Source organism: Liolophura sinensis, chromosome 12 (assembly GCF_032854445.1).
Source record: "Liolophura sinensis isolate JHLJ2023 chromosome 12, CUHK_Ljap_v2, whole genome shotgun sequence".
Taxonomy (NCBI): Eukaryota; Metazoa; Mollusca; class Polyplacophora; order Chitonida; family Chitonidae; genus Liolophura; species Liolophura sinensis.
Window position 1 is genome coordinate 25,798,725 of NC_088306.1, and position 12,760 is coordinate 25,811,484.

General features: G+C 44.0%; 1 protein-coding gene across 1 annotated transcript; it reads left to right on the forward strand.

Moving 5' to 3' along the window:
- The first annotated feature begins 9,444 nt into the window (after positions 1-9,444).
- On the forward strand, positions 9,445-11,561 carry LOC135479829 (E3 ubiquitin-protein ligase DCST1-like). The gene is given in 2 exon segments (XM_064759734.1): positions 9,445-10,458; positions 10,461-11,561. Coding segments are annotated over 2 exon segments (2,115 nt in total).
- Positions 11,562-12,760: the final 1,199 nt, after the last annotated feature.

The window sequence follows — 12,760 nt, forward strand, 5'->3', positions numbered from 1 at the left end:
TTTTGATTTCACAGCGTGTATTTCTCGGAAACAAAGTGTATACATTTACCTTTGTGTACCTTGTTGCCTTTGTGTATCTGGTTACCTTTGGTTAATGGGGTGGAGTGGGTGTATGTTAACTGTATTAAACCTTGTAGAGCAGGATAAGCTGAGACAGACATGGAATTTCAGCTGGTTTATGTTAATTCTAATTTTTGGGACGCCTGGTCTGCTCTTTTCAGCCATTATATTTGCACATGTAATTTGTAGCAGGAATATTTAGTTTCTTTTTCTTCACATGGTTAGTCCATATAATAAAAAAAACATATTCATATCTGTACTTTTCAAAAAAATGTGGAGAGAAATGTAACTCTTTGCTCTCAGCACTACTAATATCTGTTTTAAAAAAAATTAGAAGACATAGGGCCACACGTATAATTTTCAAGGTAAACAGCTTTATTGCCTTCTAGCACATATCATATTTTTTTCTCACACTCAGTCATTAATCAGTCAACAGATTTTGATTTAGTACCCAAGGTCAGTAAACTTCTAAAGTTCTGTTTTTCTGTAGTACATATACCTCAAGCCTGTGATTGGCTCGCTCAACAAAATAAGGTATCTCAGCTTCTTATGGAAGCAGTGTTGTATAGTCATCGTCAGTCATGGTCTAACCTCTACACAGGTACGTACAACATATTACAGTATCAAGATATTCTGCACATTGACTATTGAATTAACAGTATCAGTACTCGGGCTGATTAAAAAAGTGTGTATGTTTTAAGGCGCAATCATGTATTAATAGCGTGTGTTTGTCTCTTATATAACTTGTAGGGGCCTTCATGGCCGAGGAGGTTAGCACACCAGAACAACCTATCATTTCTTGTTGAGAAAAAACAACTTTTTTCATAACATTTATCACAACCAGATTAGTTACATTTTGCAGATTTCGAATACATATGTATTTTTGAAAGATAATATGTAAATGTACCATCATGTTTATCGATTTACCAAGAGCAAAAATAAGTAAACTGCTGCCAAGTTGTAAAAATGTGAATATATCAACAAAAAAAAAATTAAATTAAAAAAAAATGTAGATAAAAAAGAAAAAAGATCAGTTATATATACTGTGTTTTAAAGACTTCACAGGTCGGTTTGTCACCATGTACCCTTCATTACATCATACTGAATTATATAGCCAAGGCTTGAAACTTGCTTTTTTTTTTTCTTTGTTTCATTTTGGTTGGGAGATGTAAGTGAAATCCCACCAATCAAAGTGCTTAGTACATACATTTACCCCTTTCATGGTTTTATTTTAACAATTATACAAGATAGTGGCTATTTCCATATCATCCAGTACCATTATCATGGTAATTTGATTGATAAATTTAAACACTTGTTATGTTTAATTCAGTATTTTATTGTTTGTTTTTTAATACATTGTAGTTTTGAGTTCTCTGTTCTCAGATCATGCTACAGAAAGTGTTTGTCTGATTTTGTTTGATAGATGAGGTATGCATCAGGATGTGAATGATTTGAAACTATCTATGCAGACGTCTCATTTTGTTTTGACTGTGTATATAAAATAAAACATTTTAAATATAATCGGTGATGCATTTGGCTTTACTTGTTGAGTACCAGTACTATTTATGTATTTATTTGATTGGTGTTTTACACTGTACCCTACAACATTTCAGTGGTATAATGATGTCTAAGAACACAGTCCTCTGCTGTTATTCTACATACGGTATTGGTGTTAAATTTACATACGGTGAAACAGAGCTTCACATTTTAAAAATTCTGTGAAGAGTGTACTGAGGGCTTCTTGTTTCCTTCCATGAAGCAATTATAACTCCCCTTCTAAAAGATGTATGACAAAGTGAAATTAGCATTTATTGCTTCATGGACTCCACTGGCCAGTTGTTCAAGAGTCTATAAAATTTAAACCAGGCTTAAATCTAAATACCAGTCACGTTCTAGTACAAAGCTATTTTGTCTTTAGGGCGGGCTGAAATTAATACCGGGCTTAACTGTTAATACACTTGTCCACGACTGGACCCATGTTTTTAAAATTCTGTGTAAAATGATGTGAGCAATACATACCAAAAACAAAAAGAGGTGCAAGTGGAAAATGCTTCAATACGGTATTATTCCTGGTTCAAATTAATTTAGGGAGATATATCCGCGTGATTCATCATCACAACTTTTGAGGAGAAAACTGGTCCGGTTTTTGTGCAACTATTATAAACTCTTATCCTGCAGGTTAAACTCAGTAATATTGACATAAACAGACGGGCTCGAACTGGCACAAGATGGGATTAAGATCTGTCTATCTATAAATCCGAGGCAGACCTGACCTTAAAGGGATACAGAATTGACACTGATTGCCTGAGAGTGGAGAAATGGTTTCCTGGGTTAAATCTTGTAGCCTTGGTCACGCTTGAATAAATGTAAAATACCTAAAATTCAGCTAAGGCAAGTTATGGCCTATATCTCTCACATCAGCCAATCAGAATCGATTCTGTAGCCCTTTAAGGCATATGTAGAGCACAGACCTTACTTTCTGACTGAACAAAGCTATCTGCATACCGTCCATGGAGTTTATACGGGCCTACTTAGTTTTCTGTATGTTTGACGCTACATTCTAGCCTTCTCCGCTTATTAAGCGATGGCGGTATGTTCTGATTATGGTTAGGTGGAACTGGAGCCATTCACTGGCGTTTGGTAAGTTACTTACACGTGTGTGATGTCAGACTTGCATGGTATATTGCTGAGAAGACTATTAAATATAATTAGGACATTTAAAGGCCCAGCAAACAGCCCCACAACACCGTCAACCAAAACCAGACAAATAACGAAAGAAATCTAGAAACCCCATGGCCAAGGTCGGGCTTGAACCCCAGTCTCTCGTACCAGCAGCTGAGAAGAGGGTGTGTGTTGGGAGGGGAGAGGCGGAGGGGTCTTACAACTAAGCCACGTCTTGTTTCCCAGTTTGTGATCGAGATGGCTAAAAAGGTCAAGTAACATTCTAGGGCGGAACAAATATATGTAAGAGTAGTGGAAATGATTTAGGCGTAGAGTTTTGAGGCTAATAAAGATGCCAAAAATCCATGCGCCGAAAGAGATATTCGTATACCAGCCGTCAACCAATAAGGACATTCCGGGTCAATAATTGCAAGGCCAATTCACAAATCGAAATAAAAAAAGAATATAAAGTACGGAAATAGGACGGAATCATATAATGGGAAGTAATCAACAGTTTTCAATGATACAAGAAAATGCACGGTGTGCTCTGAGTGAAATCAGAACTCAAACCGTTTACCATTGCAGAATGTAAGTTGTAGGCAATAAAATATGTATCTCAGTTGCGCTTTGATTGCAGCTGTTCCTATCTCAGTGACGTTCTAATTCAACACGATGATCATACCGCCCCTAGCCCTGGGTTAAGCGGAATTAGACAGAATCATGAAGCAGAGTGCCAGAGAAACAGTTTCTAACCTTTGGGGTGTAGGGATTACAAAACAAGAAATCTATCTTTGATATGACGAAAATGACAATAACAAGCGTATAGTCACCTGTTAGACAAGCACTAACAAATCCAATTATCTAAGACTTTGCGATCAGGGAAGTGAGCTTTTCTTCCTATCTTCCACGAAGTAATGGGCTGCATATATGTAAAATTTTCAAACATTTTTATTTTTGCTTCCTTGCATGAAGCAATGTTCCAAAACGTGTGAAAAGTGAAATGAGCATTTCCGTCCTCACCGAAAACTGTTGACGGCTCCCCTTTATGTGGTTCCGTGCTAATTTCATACTTGATATATTTTCCTCGTTCTTAGGTGATTTGTTATGAACGTTTTTTAGGAAATCGGTCTTGCGATTACTGGAAGGTCCCTAGTCGTACATTACGTCGAAAACGTGTCCATTTGAGGAGGACGAGGAGAAGGAGGAGGAAGAGGAGGCACGGCACGGCACACCACACTATAGTGTACTATACCGTACTATACTACACTATGGTGTACTGTACTGTAAGAACGCGGGCTAAACGACACATGGGGTGGTGAATGCGTGAAACAAGTAGGCTTGTATATTGTGGGGTGACTGGTCCCGCCAAAACGGATCAATATTGGCGAATTTCGTTGAGGTTTGCGTTTGTGAAAAGTCTAAAGTGGCTGGCTCGTAGAGTTGAGCGACGATCTGTGTCGCGCCAAAACGGATCAGTGGGAGGGTAGGATTTTCCCGCCCGAATTTCGTTGACATCCGTGTCGAGTCCTCCAATGAGCGAGGAGCTGAACGGACCAATGGACGTCGGGTGAGCGAAACGCCGGCTGGTAAAGTTGGGTTGAGCAGCTCTATCGTGCCAAAACTGACCAATGGGTGACGAGCAGACCAAGAAACACAAGATTTGGGGAAAAATTGTCTTGGACGCGGTGTTGACGCGCGAACTTCGTTGATGCCCGCGAGGGTGGGATAAACAGAGGTGTGGGGAGCCGTGTGACAAGCATCTGCGGCTATAATACCTGCCTACGCAACACCAAGCCACGCTCAACAAGACGCTTTTTACTGAAAAGATGCTGCCATTATGAAACGACCTGCTTCTGACAACCTTCTGGTGCCAGAGCATGCTAAGGTGTGAATGCCATCTCACAGCGAAACCGTAACCAAACTTCAGATCACCCTGTGGCTGTGGGTGGGGTGCGTGATGACAACATGACTGAGATTCTACAATGTCCCATAGACCCCCACTCCCGCACCCAAACGTGCCGTTCTCGATGGCCAGGGCTGGGCCAGGTTGAAGGAACTGGCTACAGATCTGTACGAGGTGGGCTTGACGATGCGTTAGCCGTCATCCGACGGCTTGTGTCTCTCCACTCTGTCCACCCCCATGTTCGTCCACGTGAAGAAATGGAGAGCATATCGACCCGACGGTCCGTTCTATCCGACCAAAGAAGGTGTCACCCTCAAGTACCTAACCAACTGGTAAAACCTAATGGTAGCCATCCCAGACATCTACATGCCGCTGATGGCAGTCGAGGAAGCGGCCGGCAGCGACGATGACGACCACGTGAAGGTGGGGCCCGTGACAGTCATCCTGGAGCAGCCGAAACCGGCCTAGCTTGAGTCAGAGCATGACGTGACCCTGACTAACCTGTTGTTGAATGCGTACCACGTAGGTCTCCAGCCCAGCATCTTTCAGTTTCAGCGCAAAGCGTCCGCCCAAAGCCTCAACACCTCGGCACGACTGACAAGACCTCCCTTCCCCCTTTCAGGGCTGACAGTCACCATCGTGGATTTAACCCGTACCCGTTACCTGAAAGAGGGACCCGTGCTCATCAATTTCATGCGCCAGGCCCGCAAAGCACCATCACTGCCTTGGGATGTAGGGAAGGAAGTGAAGGAGCAACTGCGTCAGTTTTTGCACGAGACGACAATCAAGAAGGCCAACCTTAACTCCGCCCGGATGTACTTGAAGCATATGGCAGCCAACCCGCCCAAGCCTCCGTGACCATCGAGGACAAGCCCGCAGACGAGCAAGCGCTTTTTCCTTCACCCTTGCCACCTTCGTGTCGGTGACACCACCATTACCCCTTGCCAAGGCATGTGGTGTTCATTCCACCCATGTGTTTACAGGGGCCTTACCAGGATGAGAGTTCTGAACATAGACCATTGCCCAGACTTCCATATCGATGATTCATTCATCACCGTCACCACCAAGAGACATTTCCCACGATGACCGGACCTGTTCCCCTGCGTAAAACACACACACACGCACACACAAATGACGGACTTGACACGGGACTTTCTCCGCTGCTGTTTGTGTTCTCATACTGTGCTTTATTTTTTTCCTGTCACTGTTGAAGTTCACATGTAACAAAAAGAAAAAAATGTGACGTTGAATCCCAGGTCTTTTTGTTGGTTATTTCTCACCTACACCGCTTGTATTATTTAGCTATGGGTAGTCCACCTTAAGTGATTTGATTCAAGGCTCTATTGCTCGGTTGGTGACGACACTAGAATGACGATGTGTTTTAACACTTTGTGTCTTTCTAGCCTGGACAACCTGTGCACCAGGCCCAGGTGGAAAGAATGGGTGGACATCGTCACGGACCTTCGAGGCTACACAGGTGTACTCCGCAGTATGTTTGCGGATGGTATCGTCAATCACGCACGTGTGCACGTCATGCGAGCTCACACCGAAGACATCTGCCGACAGGTCACGGATCCCCAGCCCATTCAGCAGTATTATTTAGACACTGTTCTCCCCACGTTAATGTACGAAGAGCGACTCTCCAACCAGGCGTCATTATTCTGTGGACGCTCCGTGTCAAATGCATGTACACAGGTGTAAACACATGTTCACGGTGCACTGGGGTGTTTATTTTTGAGCAGGAAGGCGAGACCGTCTTGCAGCCCCAGTCAAATGACCGGTGGTCACACCGGGGCTCGAATCCTAAAAAAATCTGTTATATTCAAACTCGCATACACAAACGCGCGCAAGGACGACACGGGACCATTTCTCGCACCGGCCGCCAGCCTCCTCGCCAGCAGCAGTGATTGCAACCGCGGGGGCAGAATCGGGGTCAGAGCGCATTCACGGATAGTGATCGAGACTGTCCATGCCACTCTCCATGCATCGTAATAAGAACCTGACAGCCCAGCGGCTTACAGCGGCGTCCAGCCCTTGCTCAAGGCAGCCCGGCAACAATGACTTACAGAGAGCAGGGTGCGCGTGTCGGCTTGGCTGGCCCAACAGGACATGCACACTGAACCGTCCCACTCGACAGGACTACCCTCGTAACCGGGTCGTGGTTGGGGGGCATAGACAGTCAGTGGCAGACGGACCTGGTCGACATGGGGGCGTGTGCCAAACACGACAACAACAGTTTCCTACTTACTTGCATTAGTGTCCTTTGCAAGTACGATTGGGTCGTCCCAAAACCAAAACCGTTCGCACCAAAACCGTTGCTTGTGTGATCGAGGCGTTTCAACACGTTTTCAAGACGGGGTGTCAACCCTTGTGCCTGCAAACGGACAAAGGCAAAGGTTTCTGAACAGACCGTTTTAAAGCACTTTTACAGGAAAACTGGGCCTTCGCCTTTCACACATTCAACGAGACCAAACCCTCCTTGGTAGAACGGTTTAACCGTACTTTGAAAGGACGCATGTACAAGTATTTCACCGCTCACCGTCAGCCCGTCGTGTACACACTGGAGGACTTGAAGAGGGAACGGTTGTCCGGGACGTTTTGAGCACGCTGATGCACTCGCCAATCCCACAACCAGTAGAACGTCTTCTAATACGCCTCACGTGTGTAAATCCGCTCTTTCCCCCCGTGCGTCTGCGGGTGCCGGAGCATGTTCGTCAATCGGACAAACGTCCTGGCACATGAATGGCACGTGAACGTCTCTCAGGGTGGTGGTGTGCGTCCTTTCATTCCTGAGCCAGTTGTCCCGTCTGGAAAATGTCCTGGCGCACGTTCGGCAAGCGAAATCCCTCACCGAAGACTCTCCTCTGTCAGACGCTCTGTTGTGCCTTGACGTCCCTGTAAACTCGCGCTGGCTTTGTGCACATGTGTGAGCCAACATTTGTTTTAACTAGAGATACCGTTTTCACTTTTCAAGCCGTTTTGTACACGCTACACCACGCCAAACAACACCACACTACATTACAAGACACTACACTATACTACACTACACTTAAATTTAACCTAGATCCACGGCTGTGCCATTTGGTGATTGAGTGAGTGCTTTGGGTTTAACGTCGTACTTAATAATTCTTCAGTCATATGACGACGAAAAAGTCCTTAGAGTATATGTACGTGTAATGTGCCACCAAATTGCAGGGCGAATATCCACCACTCTTTCATCTAATGCTGCTTCACTGAAACGACTTACCGAAGGCAAGTAAGCCGCTCCACTGAGCCAATATGCTGATACGGGCCAACCAGTTGCACTGTATCAATAATCCAAACCAGGGATCTACAACTTCCTCTATTGTCTTTGGTGTGACTCGATCCAGGATTGACCCTGGATCTACCAGATTTTGGTGGTTTTGCTCACTTTGGACTGAGATACCTTGTATGTGCAACATCTCCAAAATGAAAAAAAAATGTGTGCTTTTTAAGCTTCCTGTGGAATACTTCCTAATGTTTTCTTCCTTTTAGGCAAAATTTCGGAAAACAAAACACAGTGGGCGTTATCTGCAATGTATTAGTTTGTTGGCAAACCTAGCATAATGCCTTTATGCTAAAACTTTCATAATTCATTCGCGTATAATATTCCTTACGCCTCTGCAATACCGCTGAAAACTGTTGACGGCTCGTCTTCGTTGGTGTTTGTGTTGAACATTGTGTTCAAAACTGGTCTTGGAATTATTTACCCGGAGCGTCGATTTTGGCTGACGGCTGGTATACGAATGTCTGTTTCGATGACTAGATTTGACCAGTACAAAACGGTTGTTCAGGGCCACCAGATTGTCTTAAGTGGAATATTTTTCTTGTGTAGCACTCAACATAACAAGAGTTTTGTCGGCCTACATTGTCCCATTTCACTAAGAGTGATATTAGGCACATCGTCTGGTGTATTCGGTATGATGTTCCAGCTAGTCTGCTTTTTAAGTATATATGATATCAAAAACTTACAACATAGAGAGTAAAACTATAGCACGTAACCGGTGAAATACAGCCGCTTGTCATTTTATCTCAGTTAGAGTTTCATTTTATAACAGTTCATGTAAATGCTTTAAAAAGGGAATGCACTAATATTACTTGCAATTTAAGAGGCGTCACTGGTCTAGAATGACTCAGAATGGTGTGTTGTCGTCACATTTAATGAACAGTAACATGACATAATTGTGTAATGATAAAATCGACATAATATTTAATCAAGATTATTGACATACCAAGGGATTTACAGGTGGCGCTGGGGTGAATGGGGTACCGGCAGATTTTCCTCTTACAAAAGGTGGCACCTGTGTCATAGGATTAGTACGTCAAAAGTCTGTTGTTGCGCGACGCAAAATATGTTGCGTGCTTTTGTTTCATCTGTGACGTATTTGATATACCCCCTGTGACGTCGCGCTGCTGACGCTGCAGTGGAATGCAGGAATACGTTCCACTTCAGACTTCTGCGGGTATCCCATTGGAACTTCCATGTTATAAGTCTTTTGTTGCGCGACGTCAAACATGTTGCTCGCTGCGCTTTTACTTAACGGCGTATAGACATTGTAGTAGAACGTTCGACGCCACTGACCTGAGGTAACCCGTCACTTTGGTCGGTATCCAATTCACATGACCGCGTACGTAATTTGACGTCATAAGCTACGTCATCATGGGAGCCAGTTAAACGCGAGAATTATATTGGAGGAAGGAACAAGCAAAATATCTAGTTCTAACTCTGATATTATTAGTCTGACTAAGCAGTACACCTAATTAGAAGTGGAACTGTGTAATTATCCTCTGGTTACAAGATGGATGATGACGCTGAGGAAGATGAGAGCTATATTAAAAAACAAATCAAGCGCTTTTTCTTCGGGACGCCTGAAGACTGTAAACCTTTGAAGATTACTCTTGGCTTTCCAGTAGGCCTCGCTATCGGCTTTGTGTTCCACCTCCTTCTGATAGAACCAATGCGAATACCGACATCCATCCGACGGACTTTAGGAACAGGACTAGGATTTCTGTTGGCAGCCGGTTTTTCTCTCTCTGTCCAGGTTAGATGCATGATTTGTCTTCTCATTCCAGTGTTCTTTAGTAAGGAGGGCCGGGCTTATGTGTCCACATTCGCCATCTCTCTGCTTATTTCGGGGCCTGTGTCGAACATCATAAGCAATGCAAGGGAGACTACTCGCTCCTTAAGTTGCTCCTTGGAGTTGTTGGAGAATCATACCAGGGCCAAAACGGAGCTGCAGATGCAACCTCTGCAAAACTTGGTCACTGAGCTCCAGAAGGACGGGTTTCTGCTGCACGAAACAATGGCGAGCATCGACAAAGCATTTCAGCCCGTTCGTAAAGAGCTCACGGATGGGACAGAAGTGAAGAAACTGCGGGAAAACACGGACGCCGTGGACGCAACCCAGAGTGGAAGTTCGCGGAGTCATGAGATCGACAGCCGATACAAGGGACTCAAGAGCGCGCCGAAGGCGGAGAAAGCTGAGAAAAGCTACGAAAAAAAGCTAGACTTTCGATGCGAGGACGTGTTTTCCGTGGGTGTGAAGCGCTGTGAAAAAGAATTCATGGACATGGAGGACAAATGCCTGGATGAACTTCCTGTTGTTGGCTACATACTGTGCTTGCCACTGAAGTTATCAATAATTTGTCAGCTTATTCGACTCGTGCCGGGCATAATCGGGTTAGACTGTGAATCCGTCAATGTCGTCGATCCAGGCATCGGTGAGACATTTGTCTCCACTGACGAAACTCTCAAAGATTTCGACAGTAACTTTCAAGTGAAAATGAAATACAAGTAGAGCACTCAAAAGAAGACGTCGATGTTGTGACAGCCAAAGAAGTGGCCATGGGCATCGAACGTGAATTTTCCTCGCGTGAAGTGCTGGTCAATTATTTTCTAAACATGTTACAGCTTCTTCTTGGATTTGCTTTTATTCTCCTGTTCAAGCAAGCATACTCGTACACGAAAGGGTACATCAGTGATTTCCGCTATGACAACATTTACATCACGTCTTACTTCAAGAAAATAGACGCCCGAAGAGACGAGTTGGGCAAGTCTACTTTGTTGCCGCTAAAAAAAATGGAGGCAATAAAGATCGTGGAACCCACGTCAGTCAAACTACGGTCGGCTGAGAAATCAAAGATCATTAAAGGCACTATTAGGCTCTTGATTAACGTGTTTGTCATCTCCATGGTGATTTTGGTGGATAAATTGTTGTTCGGCGTCCTCGACATCATACAAAGAAACAGTTTTATAGCGTACAGACAGACCGGCCGACACGACGTGGACGTCAAGGTCTTCGGCAGTGGCTTCGTTGCTTCTATTGTTCGCAGCATCCTGAAAGGATTCGAATCAAGACACAGCATCGACAACTTTAGCACAAACTTCAACTGCTTGCCAAAACCAATTACATTAAGTACGAGCAAGATAGTAACAATTTATGGCATCTACTTGCTCATTTGGGTGCTGTTGCTACTGGAGGCGTACGGGCTGCGTTTCCGAAGAGTCATTTGCTCATTTTTCTTCCGAAAGCGAGAGAAAGCGAGAGTTTTGTTCCTTTACAACGACACGCTAAAGCGTAGAAAGAGCTACCTCGTTCACGCCAGAAGACAAGTGCGAAAGAAAGCTCGGAAAGCGAAGCTAGTTTTAGAATTAGGTTTTCTACCCAAACTGCGTGAAATGTGGCCCCGTTTCTTCGGATGGCTTAGAAATTTTGATTTCGCCAAGGAGAAATGTTTAATTTGCGGTGACGTGGAAGACGAATCTTTTTATCGCTGCGAATCAGAGGGTTGTCGGTTTGGATATTGTGGTGACTGCTGCGAAGACATTGAGGGTAAATGTTACGCCTGCACCCCACCAGAGAAATGGGAACCCGACTCCGGAGAATCGTCGGATTCGGGCAGTGAATCTGACTGACCTGAATGAAATTGTTCGGAAAATGGCTCGAAAAAGTATGACCTAAAGCCATAGTTGCAATCTATGTTTCATTAATCATTCCAGATGAGCTTACGGGGATTCTCGACTCTGGGGGAATCATCTGGAGATTGAATCCGACTGAAAATTTAACGGAATTTTTCGGAAAATGATTCGGTGTGACGAAAATTACCGTTATCATTGAGAACTGTACGCTTTGGATTCTGTCTAGATGGGCTTTCAGGATACATCTTATAACGTAGAAGCAAGTGAAGGCGAGGAAACGGTAAAACGGCATGACCTCAGAGCTATACAGGATCGCGCCAATATCGTTGACTCCCAAGATATATAGGCATACAATATGCACATAATGCATGGATCCCACACTCCCACCGTGGCAGTGCACGGGAGCGCTCCATTCGGCTCCCTATGTCCACAGGGGAAGAACTGTCCACTGATGTATTGTTCCATCGGCCACCGGTGGAAATTACTAGTACGTGGCGCCTCTTCCTCCACAGAGGTTGGAAGTGTTGTAGTACCCCATCAGAGGCAATGGAATGACAAAAGGCTACAGAATAGAGTAAAACTACAGCAGAGATACTGGATTTCCGTTGTGAGGAAGACTGGAACCAATGTATGGGACAGCTGGTTTATTTACTTACAACTGCATATTGATTGTGATTGGTCAAATGCGAGTTCTTCATTGACGACAATGGTTTGGTATAAGAATCCACAACAACACGGCACGTTAGGGAGAGGCCATTCATATTACAAGTGCCATGACTTGGATACTGAAGTAAATCAAGCTTAAAAAGAGGGGATTAAAATTAAATCTTGGGTTTATAAATGTTCTATATTTCATCATTGCCACGTTCCTGCAGCAGAATTCTTCTGGACTAAACATCGTTTAGTTGTTATTGTTAATTAAGTTTATTAAAGCTTCCTCTCCGGCCATTACATGGGAAGGTCTGCCAGTTATACCTGCGTGTAGTCGAGACTCTGCCCTTTTTCCTCCCACCATAATGTTGGTCACCGTGCCATAAGTGAAGAACTCTCGAGTACGGCGTAAAGCACCAATTAAACAATTTTATTAAATGTGATGATAACACCGTGAAGAAATTTAGAGATTTTTTTAGACCAGTGCTGTTTAATTATGTGCAGTTAACAACGCTAAATTTTTGTGCCTAATTCTGTTCCGGCCA